General features: G+C 66.7%; 2 protein-coding genes across 5 annotated transcripts; both read right to left on the bottom strand.

Moving 5' to 3' along the window:
- Positions 1 to 442: 442 nt before the first annotated feature.
- Positions 443 to 2,140, bottom strand: FUT7 (fucosyltransferase 7). Of its 2 annotated transcripts, none has more exons than XM_045561998.1 (2): positions 1,999 to 2,140; positions 443 to 1,899 (listed from the first exon to the last, which is right to left on the bottom strand). In XM_045561998.1, the coding sequence occupies exons 1-2, from the start codon at positions 2,009 to 2,011 to the stop codon at positions 884 to 886; spliced, it is 1,029 nt and encodes a 342-aa protein (XP_045417954.1). In that variant the 5' UTR covers positions 2,012 to 2,140; the 3' UTR covers positions 443 to 883. The 2 variants fall into 2 exon arrangements, with proteins under 2 accessions (XP_045417954.1, XP_045417955.1); XM_045561999.1 differs by having other exon boundaries at positions 443 to 1,735.
- Positions 2,141 to 6,638: 4,498 nt separating this feature from the next.
- NPDC1 (neural proliferation, differentiation and control 1) lies at positions 6,639 to 12,758 on the bottom strand. Of its 3 annotated transcripts, none has more exons than XM_045562000.1 (9): positions 12,435 to 12,758; positions 9,454 to 9,600; positions 8,134 to 8,268; positions 7,888 to 8,061; positions 7,748 to 7,814; positions 7,549 to 7,639; positions 7,394 to 7,473; positions 7,141 to 7,234; positions 6,639 to 7,018 (listed from the first exon to the last, which is right to left on the bottom strand). In XM_045562000.1, the coding sequence occupies exons 1-9, from the start codon at positions 12,550 to 12,552 to the stop codon at positions 6,929 to 6,931; spliced, it is 996 nt and encodes a 331-aa protein (XP_045417956.1). In that variant the 5' UTR covers positions 12,553 to 12,758; the 3' UTR covers positions 6,639 to 6,928. The 3 variants fall into 3 exon arrangements, with proteins under 3 accessions (XP_045417956.1, XP_045417957.1, XP_045417958.1); XM_045562001.1 differs by having other exon boundaries at positions 7,888 to 8,058; XM_045562002.1 differs by lacking the exon at positions 12,435 to 12,758 and adding an exon at positions 11,482 to 12,234.
- Between the last annotated feature and the right edge of the window lie 238 nt (positions 12,759 to 12,996).

Genomic DNA, 12,996 nt, shown 5'->3' with positions numbered 1-12,996 from the left:
GCCTCTGCCATGGGGGAGGAGGCCCCCGTCCCTGTCCCAGGGCTGGCCCATCAGGGCCCTGGTCAGCTCCCCCGGTGGGCTCCCCACCTGCCTCCCTCCCCCAGCCCCCTGGCTGCAGCAGCCTCAATGCTCCCCTCGCAGCCTACCCCCCTCGCCCATGTAGCCACCAGAAGGAACTCCAAGTCATTAGTCATACTCTATCACAGCCCGGATGACCCCCGGCCTGAGGGCTCATGAATGGGGCCCCGCCTTGGCCTTTGGGGTTCACGGAGAGCACTCTGTTGGACGAGGCTGCCACTTAGCCGAGGCTGCACTGAGTGGGGGGAGCCGGCGGGGGTGGGCAGGGGGAGGACAAGGGCCCTGGGCTGGGCAGGCAGGGGTGAGGTCAAGAATGGGAGGGCCGACAGGGCCGCTGTTGCCTGGCACAGACGGGACCGTGAGATCCTGGTTGGGTTCTTTATTGTGTGCCCTCCTGCCCGGAGCAGCCGGTCCCTCCCCCAGGGTCTCCTGGCCCAGCGGGAGCAGCAGCGCCCTGTGCCTACATCGCAGGGACCAGGGCGCCTCAGTTATGGAGGAGGCTCAGGGGCCCACACTTGGGCCCCACACACTGCAGCCTGGGGCATCTTGACCCACCCAAGACTTGTCCAAGATGAGGAGGTTCCCCAGCAGCCTGTCCTCTTTGGTGCACCCAGACACCCCATCAGGGCCCACCAGCCTCCTCCTCCAGGCAGCCTCCCCAGCTCAGCCTGCTCCTCCCTCACCCTCACTTCCTGGCCTCTGACCCCAGCCTCCTGATGGCTGCTGCTGGGGGCCGGATGCTTGGTGGTTTGATTGCGACACTCAGCCCTTCTACCCACACCCACCTCCCCTGGCCAGCGGGAGCTCAGGCCTGGAACCAGCCCTCCAGGTCCTCATAGACCTGGCCTCGGGGCAGGTGGGGGTAGCGGGCACAGATGGCACAGAAGCGCTCCCGCCAGTCGGCCAGCTGCCGTACGCGGAGCCTGTCACGCCAGGTGAAGAAGTGTCGATAGCGGCTCTCGTTCATGCCAGTGAGGAAAGCGGCCAGCTCGCGGGCCGAACCAAAGTCGTCTACGTGCACGAAGGCGTCAGGAGGCACGAAGGCCTCGTAGGTGGCCCTCGGGGGCCCCAGCACCACAGGCACAGCGCCGGCCGCCAGCGCGTTGCGCCAGAACTTCTCGGTGATGTAGTCGCGGTGCTGCGAGTTCTCGAAGGACAGGTAGAAGCGGTACCGGGCCACGGTGGGCAGCAGGCAGTTGGCGCACAGTGGCCGCCCACTGGCACGGCCGAACACGTCCACCCGAAGGTGGGGCGCCAGCTGCCGGTACAGCCGCGCTCGCTGCTGCCGCTCCTGGAAATTGCTGATCACCCAGGCGGCCACCCCACTCTTAGCGGGCAGTGGCGGCGAGGGCCCCGAGTGGGCCTCCAGGCAGCCATAGGGCACGAAGATGTCTGAGTCGCGCCGGTAGCTCAGCACCCAGTTGAAGACGCCGCGGAGGCGGCCGAGGCCATGCGTGTGGCTGGGGGACTCCATGGAGGCCCACACCCACGGCTGCCCACGCGGCCGCTGGGCCAGGGGCAGGCGGGACCGCCGCGTCTCCAGCTCACGATGGTGGAAGACCACGGCATCCGCGCTGGCCAGCAGGCTCCGGTTGGCGCTCAGACGGCAGTGGGTCATGCCGTAGCGGGCGCAGGTGTCGCCGGGCAGCTCTGGGGGCTGGTCAGTGAAGGGCCAGTGCCAGACAAGGATGGTGATTGTGGGCTGGGGGGCTGGGGCACCCTTGAGGGCCGACCCCAGCAGCCACAGGAGCCAGAAGACTGCAAGCAGGGCCCCCCCGGCCAGGCACCCCCAGCTCCGTAGCCTCCGGGTGGGGCTGCACCCTGTAGCAGAACAAACGAGCAAAGAAGACACCCACAGGCCCCCTCCCCTCGCCAGGCCTGTGCCTCCCCAGGCTGGGCCTCCCCAGGGCAGCCACTCACCAGCATTGCTCATTCAGGGGCTCCCAGCGTCAGTCACCTGAGACGTCTGAGGCTTTCAAATCACAGCAGCCACCAAATGGAGATGCCCTGAAATCACGGCTGCGCCTGACTCAGCCCCGCCTGGAGCTACACCCCTTTTATCTGCTCAAGGTGAGGGAAGCAAGGGGACCTTCCCACCACCGCCCCGCCTCTGCCCCCACGACCTTTGGCATCAACCACCATCCCCACCCCCGCCTCCCTCTCTAGTCCTTGGGCTGCGGGGAGTGGGGTGGCTACAAGAGGGGCGACAAACCGGGGCCCAGTATGACATCTCCGCCCGGCCCACACCCACTGTCTCCAGAGAGGCCTGGAGGTGACCAGCTGGGCACACAGAGGAGGACAGGGGTCCGGGAAGGGCCAGGTACGGGCACCCAGGCAGAGGTGCCCCCGGCAAGTGTGCTTCCCCCAGAGGCCGCACAGCCCCTCCCAGCCTGGCATCACCCACTTCCCCCAGCTCACCGCCAGCGGGGGCCTGTCCTCCCCGGAGACCCTGGCACATCACAGATGTGTGTGCTCAGCCCTTTGCGGGAGACCGAGGTTTCTGACTGGGTCACCCCACCCCTCCCACCTCCTGCAGCCCAGATGCCCAGAGAGGGGGTCCGTCCTGGGGTGCTAGGAGTGTCTGTCCACAGGGGGCGTCAGTGGATGTCACAGGGTGCGGACGCCATGCTGGGTCTGGCCCCAGGGCAAACTGTGGGGGCTGCTGTGTAGTTCTTCCTGCCCAAGGCCATGCCTGAGGAAACCCCAGGCTGAGCCCAGGGTCCTGGATGCTGGACGAGCTGCAGCTCACTCCCCCGGGACTGCAGCAGGAGGGGGCTTTCCAGGCTGGAAAGGGAAGCCGTCCTCATGTCCCTGACGCAAGCGGGCAAGGGGCTGGCGCCTGCTCCAGGAAGGAGGCTGGACCCAGCCTGAAGTCCAGGCTCCCCCCCATCCCCTCCAGCCAGGGCCTGGAGCCTGGAGGCCGAGTTCCGAGTTCCTTTTCCTTTCACTCTGGCTCTTCCGAGCTGGGGAGGCAGCAAGCCAATGTGGGGCAGACTGGGATGGCCCTGCAGGGTCCCCCCAAACTCCAGCCTACACCCCACTCTTAGTTTCTTTTACCCAAACCAGATGGCACACTCTGCTGTGCAGGGCCCGCGCGGTCCCAGACATGGCATGGCAAGGCCTGGCTCTCATGCCCCGTGTCCCAACGGTCTCAGGCCTGCTCAGGTTCTTTCAGGCCTCAGACGGGGTGTCCTGGGAGGAACAGCTGGCCAGGTCTGCTGGCCCAGCACCATGCCCGGGGGCCGCCTCCCACCACCCCTCTCCTCCCTGTCCTGCTCCCCAAGCCCAGACCCCACAGTGAGGACACGGCTGCCACTGGGAGGGGAACCCGGCAGCTGGTAGCAGCCCCATGGTGGCAACAGAGGCAGGCCCAGGAGAGAATGGCAGTTTGGCCCCTCGGAGGCTTCCCACCCCCTGCCCACAGGGCAACCTCTCAGCTGCGGCAGGAACTTGTGCAACGTCCCAAGAGGGAAGGGAGGGCCGCGGGAGCCAACGGAAACCCTCCAGCCACCTGAGGGCTGTGCTCAGCGGCTGGCACCAGGGCGGGCAGCAGCGCCACGCCCTGCACTTCCAGTCACCTCGTGTTTAGGTGATGACCCTGGGGGCCTTTGACCCCGGTCCAGCATCTCCCTCCTAGTAGGGGAACGCCAGGCAGCCACACCAGGCCTTGCTTCACCCTCCCTTCCCCCTGTGGCGGGCACCTAGCGGGTGCTGGTGTGCAGGAAGGAGGCGACCTGGCTGCCAGCTGCCGGAGCTGCTGTCCTTCCTGTTTGCACGGCAGGCTGGCAGGGGCCTGCCACGGGCCTCACCCACACCACAGCTGCTGCCCTGCCCGCGGATCTTCGAGAGCCTCCCCCAGCCTCCACCCCGGGCCGCTCCCACTCCGGTTGGCTGCGGGGGGCCCAGTCGTGGGAACCTGCAATCTGGCAAGTGGGGCTCAGAGGTTTGCCCAGAAATGGGTCAGAATGAAAGGCTCTCAGAGGAAAGAAAGGGGCTGAGTCAAAGGGAAAGTCGGGGTGGCGTCATCCTGCCCCTCACCCCACCCACCCCCAACCCGCTGGGTCTGCTGGGACACAGGCGGGCACCCACGCATCAGGAACCGCGCGCTTTCCCCGCGACCCTTCCCGGTGGGCCGGCCTCGCGGTGGGTGCCACGGGAAGAGGCCTCCCTCCATGGGCAGCAAAAGGGGGACACCCAGCCCCAGCCCGAGGGGTGCCTCAGGGAGCGGGCTGCACCTGCCCACCCGCCTGCCTACCCGCCTGCCCGAGGGTTGGGCTGAGCGGGCAGTCTGGACGCGTGTCTCGAGGGCCCCCTGGTGGTGAACCACAAAGCCACCTGGCTCCTGAAGGAAGGAGCCCGCCCACTTCATTCTCAATGCAGGGAGGCTGGGGACCAGGGAACCCCTCTGCGCTCACCTTTCCAGAGAAAGGTGGGTGCACACAGGGAGGGGGGCCTTGGGGGCTGGCAGGTGGCCAAGCAGGCCCGCAGGTGGGGGCCTGGCGGAGGGGCTGCACAAGGGCCGTGCCAGGGCCAGTGGCTGCAGGCCCAGGTTCCTGCAGCTGGCTGTCCCCACCCTCCCCTCCCAGTCTGTGCCCACCAAGCTGAGGGTGAGGTGGCGTGTCCAGATCCTTGTCCTTGTCCAGGTGGACTGCCTGGGCCAGCTGCAGGGTCTGCAGGGTGCTGGCCCCCCAGGGACTGCACTGCACCCCCTGGTGCTGCACATCCTCTCTGCTCTGCGCCAAGACCTGCTCCTCCGAGCTGCCGGCGGTGCCGAGGGCTGCAGCTGGGGGCCGGGGATCCAGGATCCACCCAGGCTGGCAGGGGGTGGGTCTGAACTGCCGTGGAAGGACATCACCTCCCAGGGCCCAAAACTGGGGAGGCTCCCACTTCCTAGGGTTGTGGCTAGGGGATTACACACCCCACATTCTGTGCCAAGTGTGGCCTTGCCCAGAGTCTCCACGTGGATGTGTCACACTAGGGTCTTTGCTGGGGTGTGGGGCTGGCACCCCCAGGCTCCTGTGCTGGGAAGGTTGCTAAGGCTGGAAGTACCATGCTGAGCTTCCTTTCCTGGGAACCAGTGAGGGGGGCTGAGCTGCCAAGGCCAGTCCTGTAGACGGCTCAGGGGCTCAGGGTCAGGTCTGGCCAGGGGACCAAGGCGAGACCTGCCTGCGCTGCTGCCAGGGAAGATGCCCCTCAGCAGAAGCCCCGGGGCAGGCACAGGAAGGTGGAGAGGAAGAGGGTGGTGGGCCTGTGGGCAAGGCGGGGCAGGCCCCAGGGGAGCCCACCCATCCTGGGGCTGATGGGAGCAAGGGTGGCTCGTGAGGGCTGGGGGGTAGGAGTTTGGACAAACCACGGGGCTGTCTTTGAACTGGAAGGTGGGGGGTCTGTGCCAGGTACATGGGCTGAGGGCACCCCCTGCCCAGAGGACCTCAGCCCAGGCCCACCACTCCCATCTCATTGCAGCTGCTGCTGGGAGGGAGACCCTCCTGCCAGACCTCAGAGTGGGCAGCATAGACCCTGGGGACAGATTGGGGACCCTAAAAAGGCAGAGAAGATGGGACACACCCAGTGGCTGCTCTCAGCCCTGGGTCGGGCCAGCAGGGGTAGGACAGGCGGATGCCATGCAGGGCCCAGCAGAGAAACAGTGCCAGGGTGCCCTCGCCCTCAAGTGAGGCTTCGGTCTCTCTGCACCTGCTCTCTGGGGCTGTCTCCCCTAATGGCTCAGACTGGGCCAGTGAGCACGGAGGTGCCAGGCTGGGTGCTCAGCATCCACCCCGCCCACCCGCACAGACCCCCCCTCACACCAGAGCCCACGGGAAACAGGCTCCCAGCCACGGGCCGGCCCAAGGTCACAGATGGGAGGGAGGTGGGGGAAAGGGAGTTTCCTGGCCTGGGTGGGCTCTGGCCCCCACCACATGCTGCTGTGAACAAACCAGCAGCTCCGAGCACAGGTGACCCGATTTCCAGCAACCTCCCTGGCCCACTCTTTCCTCAGGGACCTGGCTGTCCCACACCGGCCTTACCTTTCCCACATCGGGACTGGCGAGGAATCTGGACTTCTGGCCCCAACCTCCCCACTCCCTGGCCTCAGGAGGACACAGAGCCCGATCTGCGCCTGGCCTGGGGCCTTTGACGACACAGTCGTCTCCCTGACTCTGGCCTCCTGCCTCCTCAGTTTGCGGGAGTGGTGGCCAATCCAGCCCCGGGCATGCAAGGGGCCCTGGCATCTTACTCCCGCACTGGGCCCACCTGGGTCTGCCTGCCTGGCGTGCCCCCTTCCCACATATGCTGCGGGGGCCCAGGGCTCTGCGTGGTCCCCGTATGAAACCCACAGTCACTGCCTGTGGTCCTGTTCCTCTCACCTTCTGCTCAGCTGAGCAGGGGGATAGGGACCATCCTCTCTCTGCCTCTCTCCCCCAGCCTTCACGGCAGGGTCTTCCTAAGTAGGGGACAGAGAGCCCCCTCTCTCTGGGAGTGCAGAAGGCCCTAGACCCCCCTCAAAGGTCTATCCACCAGGGCTGAGGATTATTAACCCATGACTCCAACACACTCAGAAGGCACAGGTTTGAAATGTACTTTAATTGGCTTTTGTCTCCCAAATTCCCCGTCCATGCCTGGGCTCCAGAGTTATCCCTTTCCCCTCCAGTTTGGGGTCCCAACCAAACAGGAGAGACACAGGGGGACAGAAGTCTCCCCGCACGAAGGAGGGGTCTCCCTGGCAAGGGGTTCCAGGCCCAGCACCCCATGGCCCAGCCACAAGCAGACAGCATCAGAACATGTTCTTCTCAGTGGGAAATGCCGCCTGCCCCTTCCCCCGTGGTGGGAGCACGTGGGCACCACCGGCCTCCAGTCACTGCGGCGACGGTGAGCCTGGGCCCGGCGGGGGCACGGACAGCGAGGCGTGGTCGAACAGGGGGTTGCGGACCTCCATCTCCCCGGTCTGCGAAGGCGGGCATTAAGCGGGTAGCCGTGGGAGTGGGGGACACGCTGCTGGGGAGGGACCCGCCCCCACCCCCACCCCCACCCATGAGCTGGCACACCCCTCCCCCATGCCACACTCACCGGGGCCAGGCCCGGGCACTCGTACACCGTGAAGTCGCCGTCTTCATTCTCCTCCTCTGAGGAGGCGGAGTCCAGCTCCTTGGGCTCTTTATGCCTGAGTGGGAGGCGAGATGGCTGGGTCCTCCCTACACCCTCCAGGTGCCAGTGGCCCAAAGGGGAAGTGGGTGCTCAGCCCACGGTGGCCGGGGCTAGGACGGGGCGGCGGGACTGGCAAGGGGGCGGCGGGGTGCAGGGCTGGGGTGGGGGCGCTCACCGCTCCAGGCACAGCATCTGCTGCCTCTGGTGCTGGTAGTGGTACATCTCGGCGCTGTGCGCCAGCCGCTGGTCCCCGGGCTGTGGGGCAGAGGGTAAGGGTCAGGCCACCGCAGGAGGGGGCGGGAGCCGCGCGGCTGGGGGGCGGCCACGCACCGAAATCGAAATCCGGGGCTCCGCGGGCGAGCCGGGGGCCTTCGCGGCCGCGTAGTCTGCCTTCTGGGTCAGGCGGATCTCGTGCTGCAGCCTGCGGGGAGGGGGCCGAGACCTCGCACGCGCACGCGGGCGCCCCGCCCCGCCCCGCCGGCCGCCCCGCTCGGTCCCGCTCGCCCGCCCCGCCGGCCGCCGCGCTCACCTGCACCAGCAGACGGCGGCCACGGCGAGGGCGGCCGCGCCGGCCACGCAGAACGCCACGATCAGCACTGCGGGAGGGGCGCGGTGAGGGCGGCCTTCTCCGTGGGGCCCCCTCCCACGCCCGCCCTGGCCATGACCTACCGAGGGCGAGGCCGTCACCGCGCCCGCCCCGGGGCCTCAGGGGGGACATGTGCACTGGCCCAGAGGACACAGGGGGACCCCAGGAGGTGCGGGGCGTGGGTGCCGGGGCTCCCGGCGCTGAGGGGAGGCCGGGCTTGGGTCCTTGACCCCGCTCTGAGAATCCCACAGTGGCTGCTGAGAGAGAGGGCTGGTTAGCACAGGGGCAGGCCCAGGTCAAGGGTGTGGGCGCGGGGAGGGGGCTCTCACCAGCCTCTGGGAGCTGCTGCCCCGCCTGGGGCAGGGGCGGGGCCGTGAGACTTGAGTGCCCGGCCTCCTTCCGGGCTAGCTCCTGGGCCAGGAAGTCGATCTCATCTTCCAGTCTGGGCTGGGGTCGGTCCTCCCCTGGGGAGAGTGAGGGGCTATCAGGTGGAGAGGCCCCCAGCCCCTCATGACAGCACAGCCGCAGGTGGCCTCCCAGGACCAAGAGGCCCACCCAGGAGCCAGACCCTCCCTTCTCCCTCCATGCTCCACTCAGGCACTGGTGGCCTGAGGACAGGGTACCAGCCTGTGGACCCCCTCTCCATCCTGGGTTGCCATGGTGACAAGGGAGAGCCTTCACAAGACCAGCAGCTCAGGACAGTGGGGGTGGGCCGGGGGAGAAGGTGCTAGGGAAATGCATGAAGACCAGGCAGGAGAAGGGCACGGGGTCTGTAACCCCAGAGTTGTCCATAAAGAGATCGGCAGAGCACTGGGCAGCAACCCCCTCCCCACCTCCAAGCACCTTCTCTGGCTGAGAGGGGGCAGTGACTCCCCAAGGAGTGGGGAGAGGCCAAAGTAAGCCCCTGCATCCAGGCCCCTCCCCAGTCACCAGGAGACAGGAAGGGTAGTTGTCACAGGTGGGGCTGTTGGCTGGGCCCTCACTGGCCCCCACAATCCGGACAGAAGCTCCCAGGCAGCCCACACACAACACCAAACAAGGACAGCCCTTCTACAGGGGACCCTGCTCACCGCTTCTCCGTGCCCTCTCCCACACCCCTCGCAGGAAGCCCCCGCTGGCCACACAACCAGCACTTCTCGGCCATCCTAACACTGCAGCGGGCGGGTGCCCCAGCGCTCACACGGGGCCAGCGCTCTCAAACCTTTGTCACCCCGTGGATAGATTGGTAATCGATGCACAGGTGCCCAGGGAGTGGGGATGTGGAAGCCTGGAGGTGTTTGGGGCAGACCCTGTGGGGCCCAGGCCTGGGGAACTCTGACCCCTCCTCTCCCTCAAGGCCACCCCAGCATTTCTCCCCAACACCCCTTGCCCTTGGGGCGCTAACTGCCCCCGGCCTCAGTCCAGCTCCAGGCTCTGTGCCGGCACCGTCTGGAAAGGACTGGGAGGCTACTTGGAGAGTGACATGAGAGTCCTCCAAGCTGTCGACCCAAGCGCCCACTGAGTGCAGGGACCTGGTGACCACTGTCACAGAGCTGGGAGCTGAGGCCAGGGACTTCTTAGGGATAGATGCAAACGTGTCAGGGTGGGGAAGGGAGGGAGGAAGGACATCTCTCGCCCATCGACTTCCCTGCATCTGTGCTGTCCCGTACCCAGCGGCCGTCGCACCCTGGGCACGCAGAGCCCTTGCTGGTCCTCCTGGAAGGCCTGCAGGCAGGGCCCACAGGCGTGTGCTCCTGGGGGACATCTCGCCCGCCTCTTCAGGGCACAGTCCAGGCTCCCAGGACAGACAGCCACATCTGGGAAGGAAGCAGTGCAGGGCGGGATCAGGGCCTGCACGGCCACCCCTGCCCCTCCCCCCAGCGCTGGCCAGGCCTGGCTGCAGCCATTGTTCTGGGCAGGACCTTCCTCCCTCCCTCCTGCCAGGGCTCAGAACCAGGAAGGAAACAGGCCCAAAGCTTTTCAGAACTGTTCTGCCCCACCCACTCCCCAGGGTCCACCTTCCAGGCCTGATCCAGCCCTCGGCAGGAAAACTGACCCTCACTGTCCCAGCAGCACTGAGCTCTCCCGGGCAGGCATGCCCAGCCCTCCAAGTCCAGCCTCTGGCCTCACCGTGTCCCAAGTGATCCTGGACCCTCGGTCCAGATTGGGAGCCCCAGAGGGTGGAGCCCAGGTCTCTCAGGAGCAGCAAAGGGCTGGCCAGCCACCTCTCCCACATGTCAGGGCTGTCCCCAAAAGCCCATCACAGAACAAGTACCCAGCCCAAAAGATGGTCACGGTCCCTGTCTAGCCTCTGGCTTGTCCCCAGGGCACAGAGGAGACCTAGGATAGAGTCTGCTGCCCTCACTTGCTTCAGACACAGAACCCAGGCTGGGTCACTCCTATAGCCAGGGTCCACAGTCAGGGGGCCAGGTGGCACCCCAGGTCCTCAGGAGGCCTGAGCTGAGCAGTGCTGGGGACTCCAGGCCAGGCCCTAGTTCTGTAGGTCCTAACCACACTTTCATCTCCCTGCTTAAGAGCCCAGACCATGGTCCCGTGCTTACGCACATGGCAAACTCGTCCCATCCTGATGCTGGCAGATGGGGGGCAGTGGCCCTCGCTGCCTCAGTTTCCCCTCTGGGATGCAGAAGTTGAGTTGCCTTCAAGCTAAGGAATGTCCCAAGGCCTGGGACCCTGGCCCTAGTCCCAGTGAGCCAGTAGAGCCAGGGGGATACCCACAGGACCTCCAACCCTGCTTGGGGGGCCTGGGGTAGGGGTGTCTCTGGCCAACCAGGATCTTTGCTCCCTGCCCAGCCCCCTGTCCCACTCTGCAGGCAGGGTCACTGGGGCCCAGGTGGACATGGGGGACCTTAGCTGGCCTGGCTTGGTTTCCTTGGTAACCTGACACTCAGAGCCTCCAGGCTGTAGGCATCCCTTCGAGGAAGTCCCAGCAACCCCAGCGGCAGGCTGGCACAGGCTCCAATGCCAGGCATCCCCCACCCCCAGAGCCTGGATCAGCAGCCTCCAGTATCCGTGGGCTGGGCCTGGGGCTTGGGCTGGTTAAACATTAAGCCTGGGCCAGCAGGTCCGCCTGGACCCACCCACCAGCTGGGCACCTGGGGAGTCAGATGGTCCCTCCCCCATGCTGATAACCCAGAGTCCACCAGGCCACAGGGTACAAGGCAGCCTTGGCGTGTGGATTCCAGGGGCCTCCTGAGCCCCCCAGCCCCCAGCCCAGGAGGATGTGGCTGCTGTCCGTTTTGTCTTGGAGAGGAAGCCTCCCCTCCAACCTTGGGTTGGGGAGCAGGTCCCAGGAACAATGACAGCTGGAGAGTGGCTGGCACATTTGGGCTGCCTGAGGGCCCTCCCAGGCACTGGGCACTAGGGGGGGGTGCCTCGGGAGGGGCCCTGCCAGGTCTCCCAATCAGATGACTTAAAGCTGCGAAGGGCACAGCTGAGGGACGGCACCTGGCTACCCCGGGCTCAGCACAGCCGCTGCACTACCATTTCCTGAAGAGGCAGCTCTGCCATGCCAGCCAGGCATGCTCCTGCCCCAGGCCTCCGCAGAAGCCCCTCCTGGTCATGCCAACGTCCCGTCCCGGGACACTGTGCCCAGGAGGAAGCCTGCCTTGCTCTGGCCTCTTAAGGTTGCACACACAGAACCAGACTGCCCAGGTTAGCATCCCAGTTGTGCCACATACCAGTCACTTCTCTGTGCCTCAGTTTCCTCATCTGTAACATGGGCGAACAGCACCTCTCCTACAGGGCTGCCAAGAGAATTGAGTGACTGTACCGGCACAAAGTCTCCCAGTTCAGCCCCCTCAGGAAAAGGTGAGCTTTGGATCCTGGGTTCCTGCAAACCTGCACTGCCTGGACCTCTGTGCCCGTTTGTGAAGCAGGGAGGGCCTCCAGGACCCTGGGCTGGTCACTTTCCTCCAGAGTCCACCTGCAGCCCTTAGTCCAGAAGACAGAGTGGCCAGTGCCCTCGAGGGCAGGGGGTGGAGGAGGAAGCTCTGAGGCTAGAATAGCCTCCCCCTGTTGAAGCTAGAATGAGACCCCGAGCCTGGGACAGACTGTCCCGTGTCCAGGAACCTTCAGATCGATCCACCGCAGGCAAAGCAAGGCGCGTGCCCGACAGCAAAGAGGGATGAGGACCAGCTGCAACTCCCACTCCAGGTCAGACGCGGCCTGGGCCGGCAGGCACCCATGCTCGGCCCCGCACCCGCAGGGGCCGCAGCGACACATGGAAACACACACGAGAAGACGCTCACTGGACAGACCCCGCGGCCGGCCCCAAAGCCAGATCGCCACCGGCGAGGAGAAAAACCTGAGACACAGACAGGGTCACGGACCCAGAGACAACAACAAGCAGCGCAGGAACTAGAAGCGCAGGAACTTGAGGTTCGCCTCCAGGAACGCGGAGAGGCCCCATCCCCGGAGCCCCCGGCGGTCCTGGCGCCGCGCCCTCCCGGCCGCGCCTATGTATCCCATCCCGGCAAGGCGGGGCCGGCGCGCACCGGGCCTGCGGGGCCTGCGGCCTGAGCGAGCGAGGGCGGCCGCGGCGAGGGTGACGGAGGCACTGGTCAGCCCGGCTCCCGCCTGGCGATCCCGGACCCCAGGCGCCCCGCGGCCTGCGCCGAGCGCTCTCGCTCACCCGGGCGGCTGGCGGCGGCGGCGGCCCCGCGCAGGGCCGAGCCGAGGACAAGGCCCGAGAGCAGCAGCCTCAGCAGCCGCAGGTGCCGCGGCACGGGCGGAGGGACGGGCGTCGCCATCCTTCAGCGCCACCGCCGGGGCAGCATGGCACCGCACGGTCCGGGGCTCGGCGCGGGCTCCCGGTGCCGCTTCGGGAGAAGCCGGGGAGAGGGAGGGGGCGGAGGAGGAAGAAGAGGCGGAGGCCGAAGAGGAGAAGGAAGAGGAAAAGAAGGCGGCGGCGCTGACGCTGCGGCAAAGGATCCGGGATGGTGGCGCGGAGGGAGGCTCGCGCGGGGAGTGCGCCTGCGCGCCCCACCTGCGGGGGCGGGACGGCGCCTCCAGGCTGCGTCCCCTCCCCCTCCCCTCCCTCCAGCTCTGGTCTCCTCTCTCCCAGCCTCTCCAGGCTTCGGGCTGCCTCGGCACCTGCGGGCTCTGCGCCGGGTTCTTCCTCGTTCCCCAGAAATCGGGCTGGCATTGGCCAGGGGGCTTTCCCGGGACGCGCTCCCTCCTGGCCTCTTCCCTGT

The sequence above is a fragment of the Lemur catta genome, chromosome 10 (assembly GCF_020740605.2).
Source record: "Lemur catta isolate mLemCat1 chromosome 10, mLemCat1.pri, whole genome shotgun sequence".
Classification (NCBI taxonomy): domain Eukaryota; kingdom Metazoa; phylum Chordata; class Mammalia; order Primates; family Lemuridae; genus Lemur; species Lemur catta.
Note: the sequence above shows the minus strand (reverse complement) of the source record. Positions and strands in the feature narration are given on the sequence as shown.

Bases quoted from the DNA above. Each gene is read 5' to 3' on its own strand.
- NPDC1 (XM_045562000.1), bottom strand. From the start codon at position 12,552: ATGGCGACGCCCGTCCCTCCGCCCGTGCCGCGGCACCTGCGGCTGCTG. The intron at 9,601-12,434 runs GTGAGCGAGAGC...CTTCCTTCCCAG, and splicing joins CGCCGCCGCCAGCCGCCCGG to ATGTGGCTGTCTGTCCTGGG. The intron at 7,815-7,887 runs GTAGGTCATGGC...CCCCTCCCGCAG, and splicing joins CGGTGACGGCCTCGCCCTCG to TGCTGATCGTGGCGTTCTGC.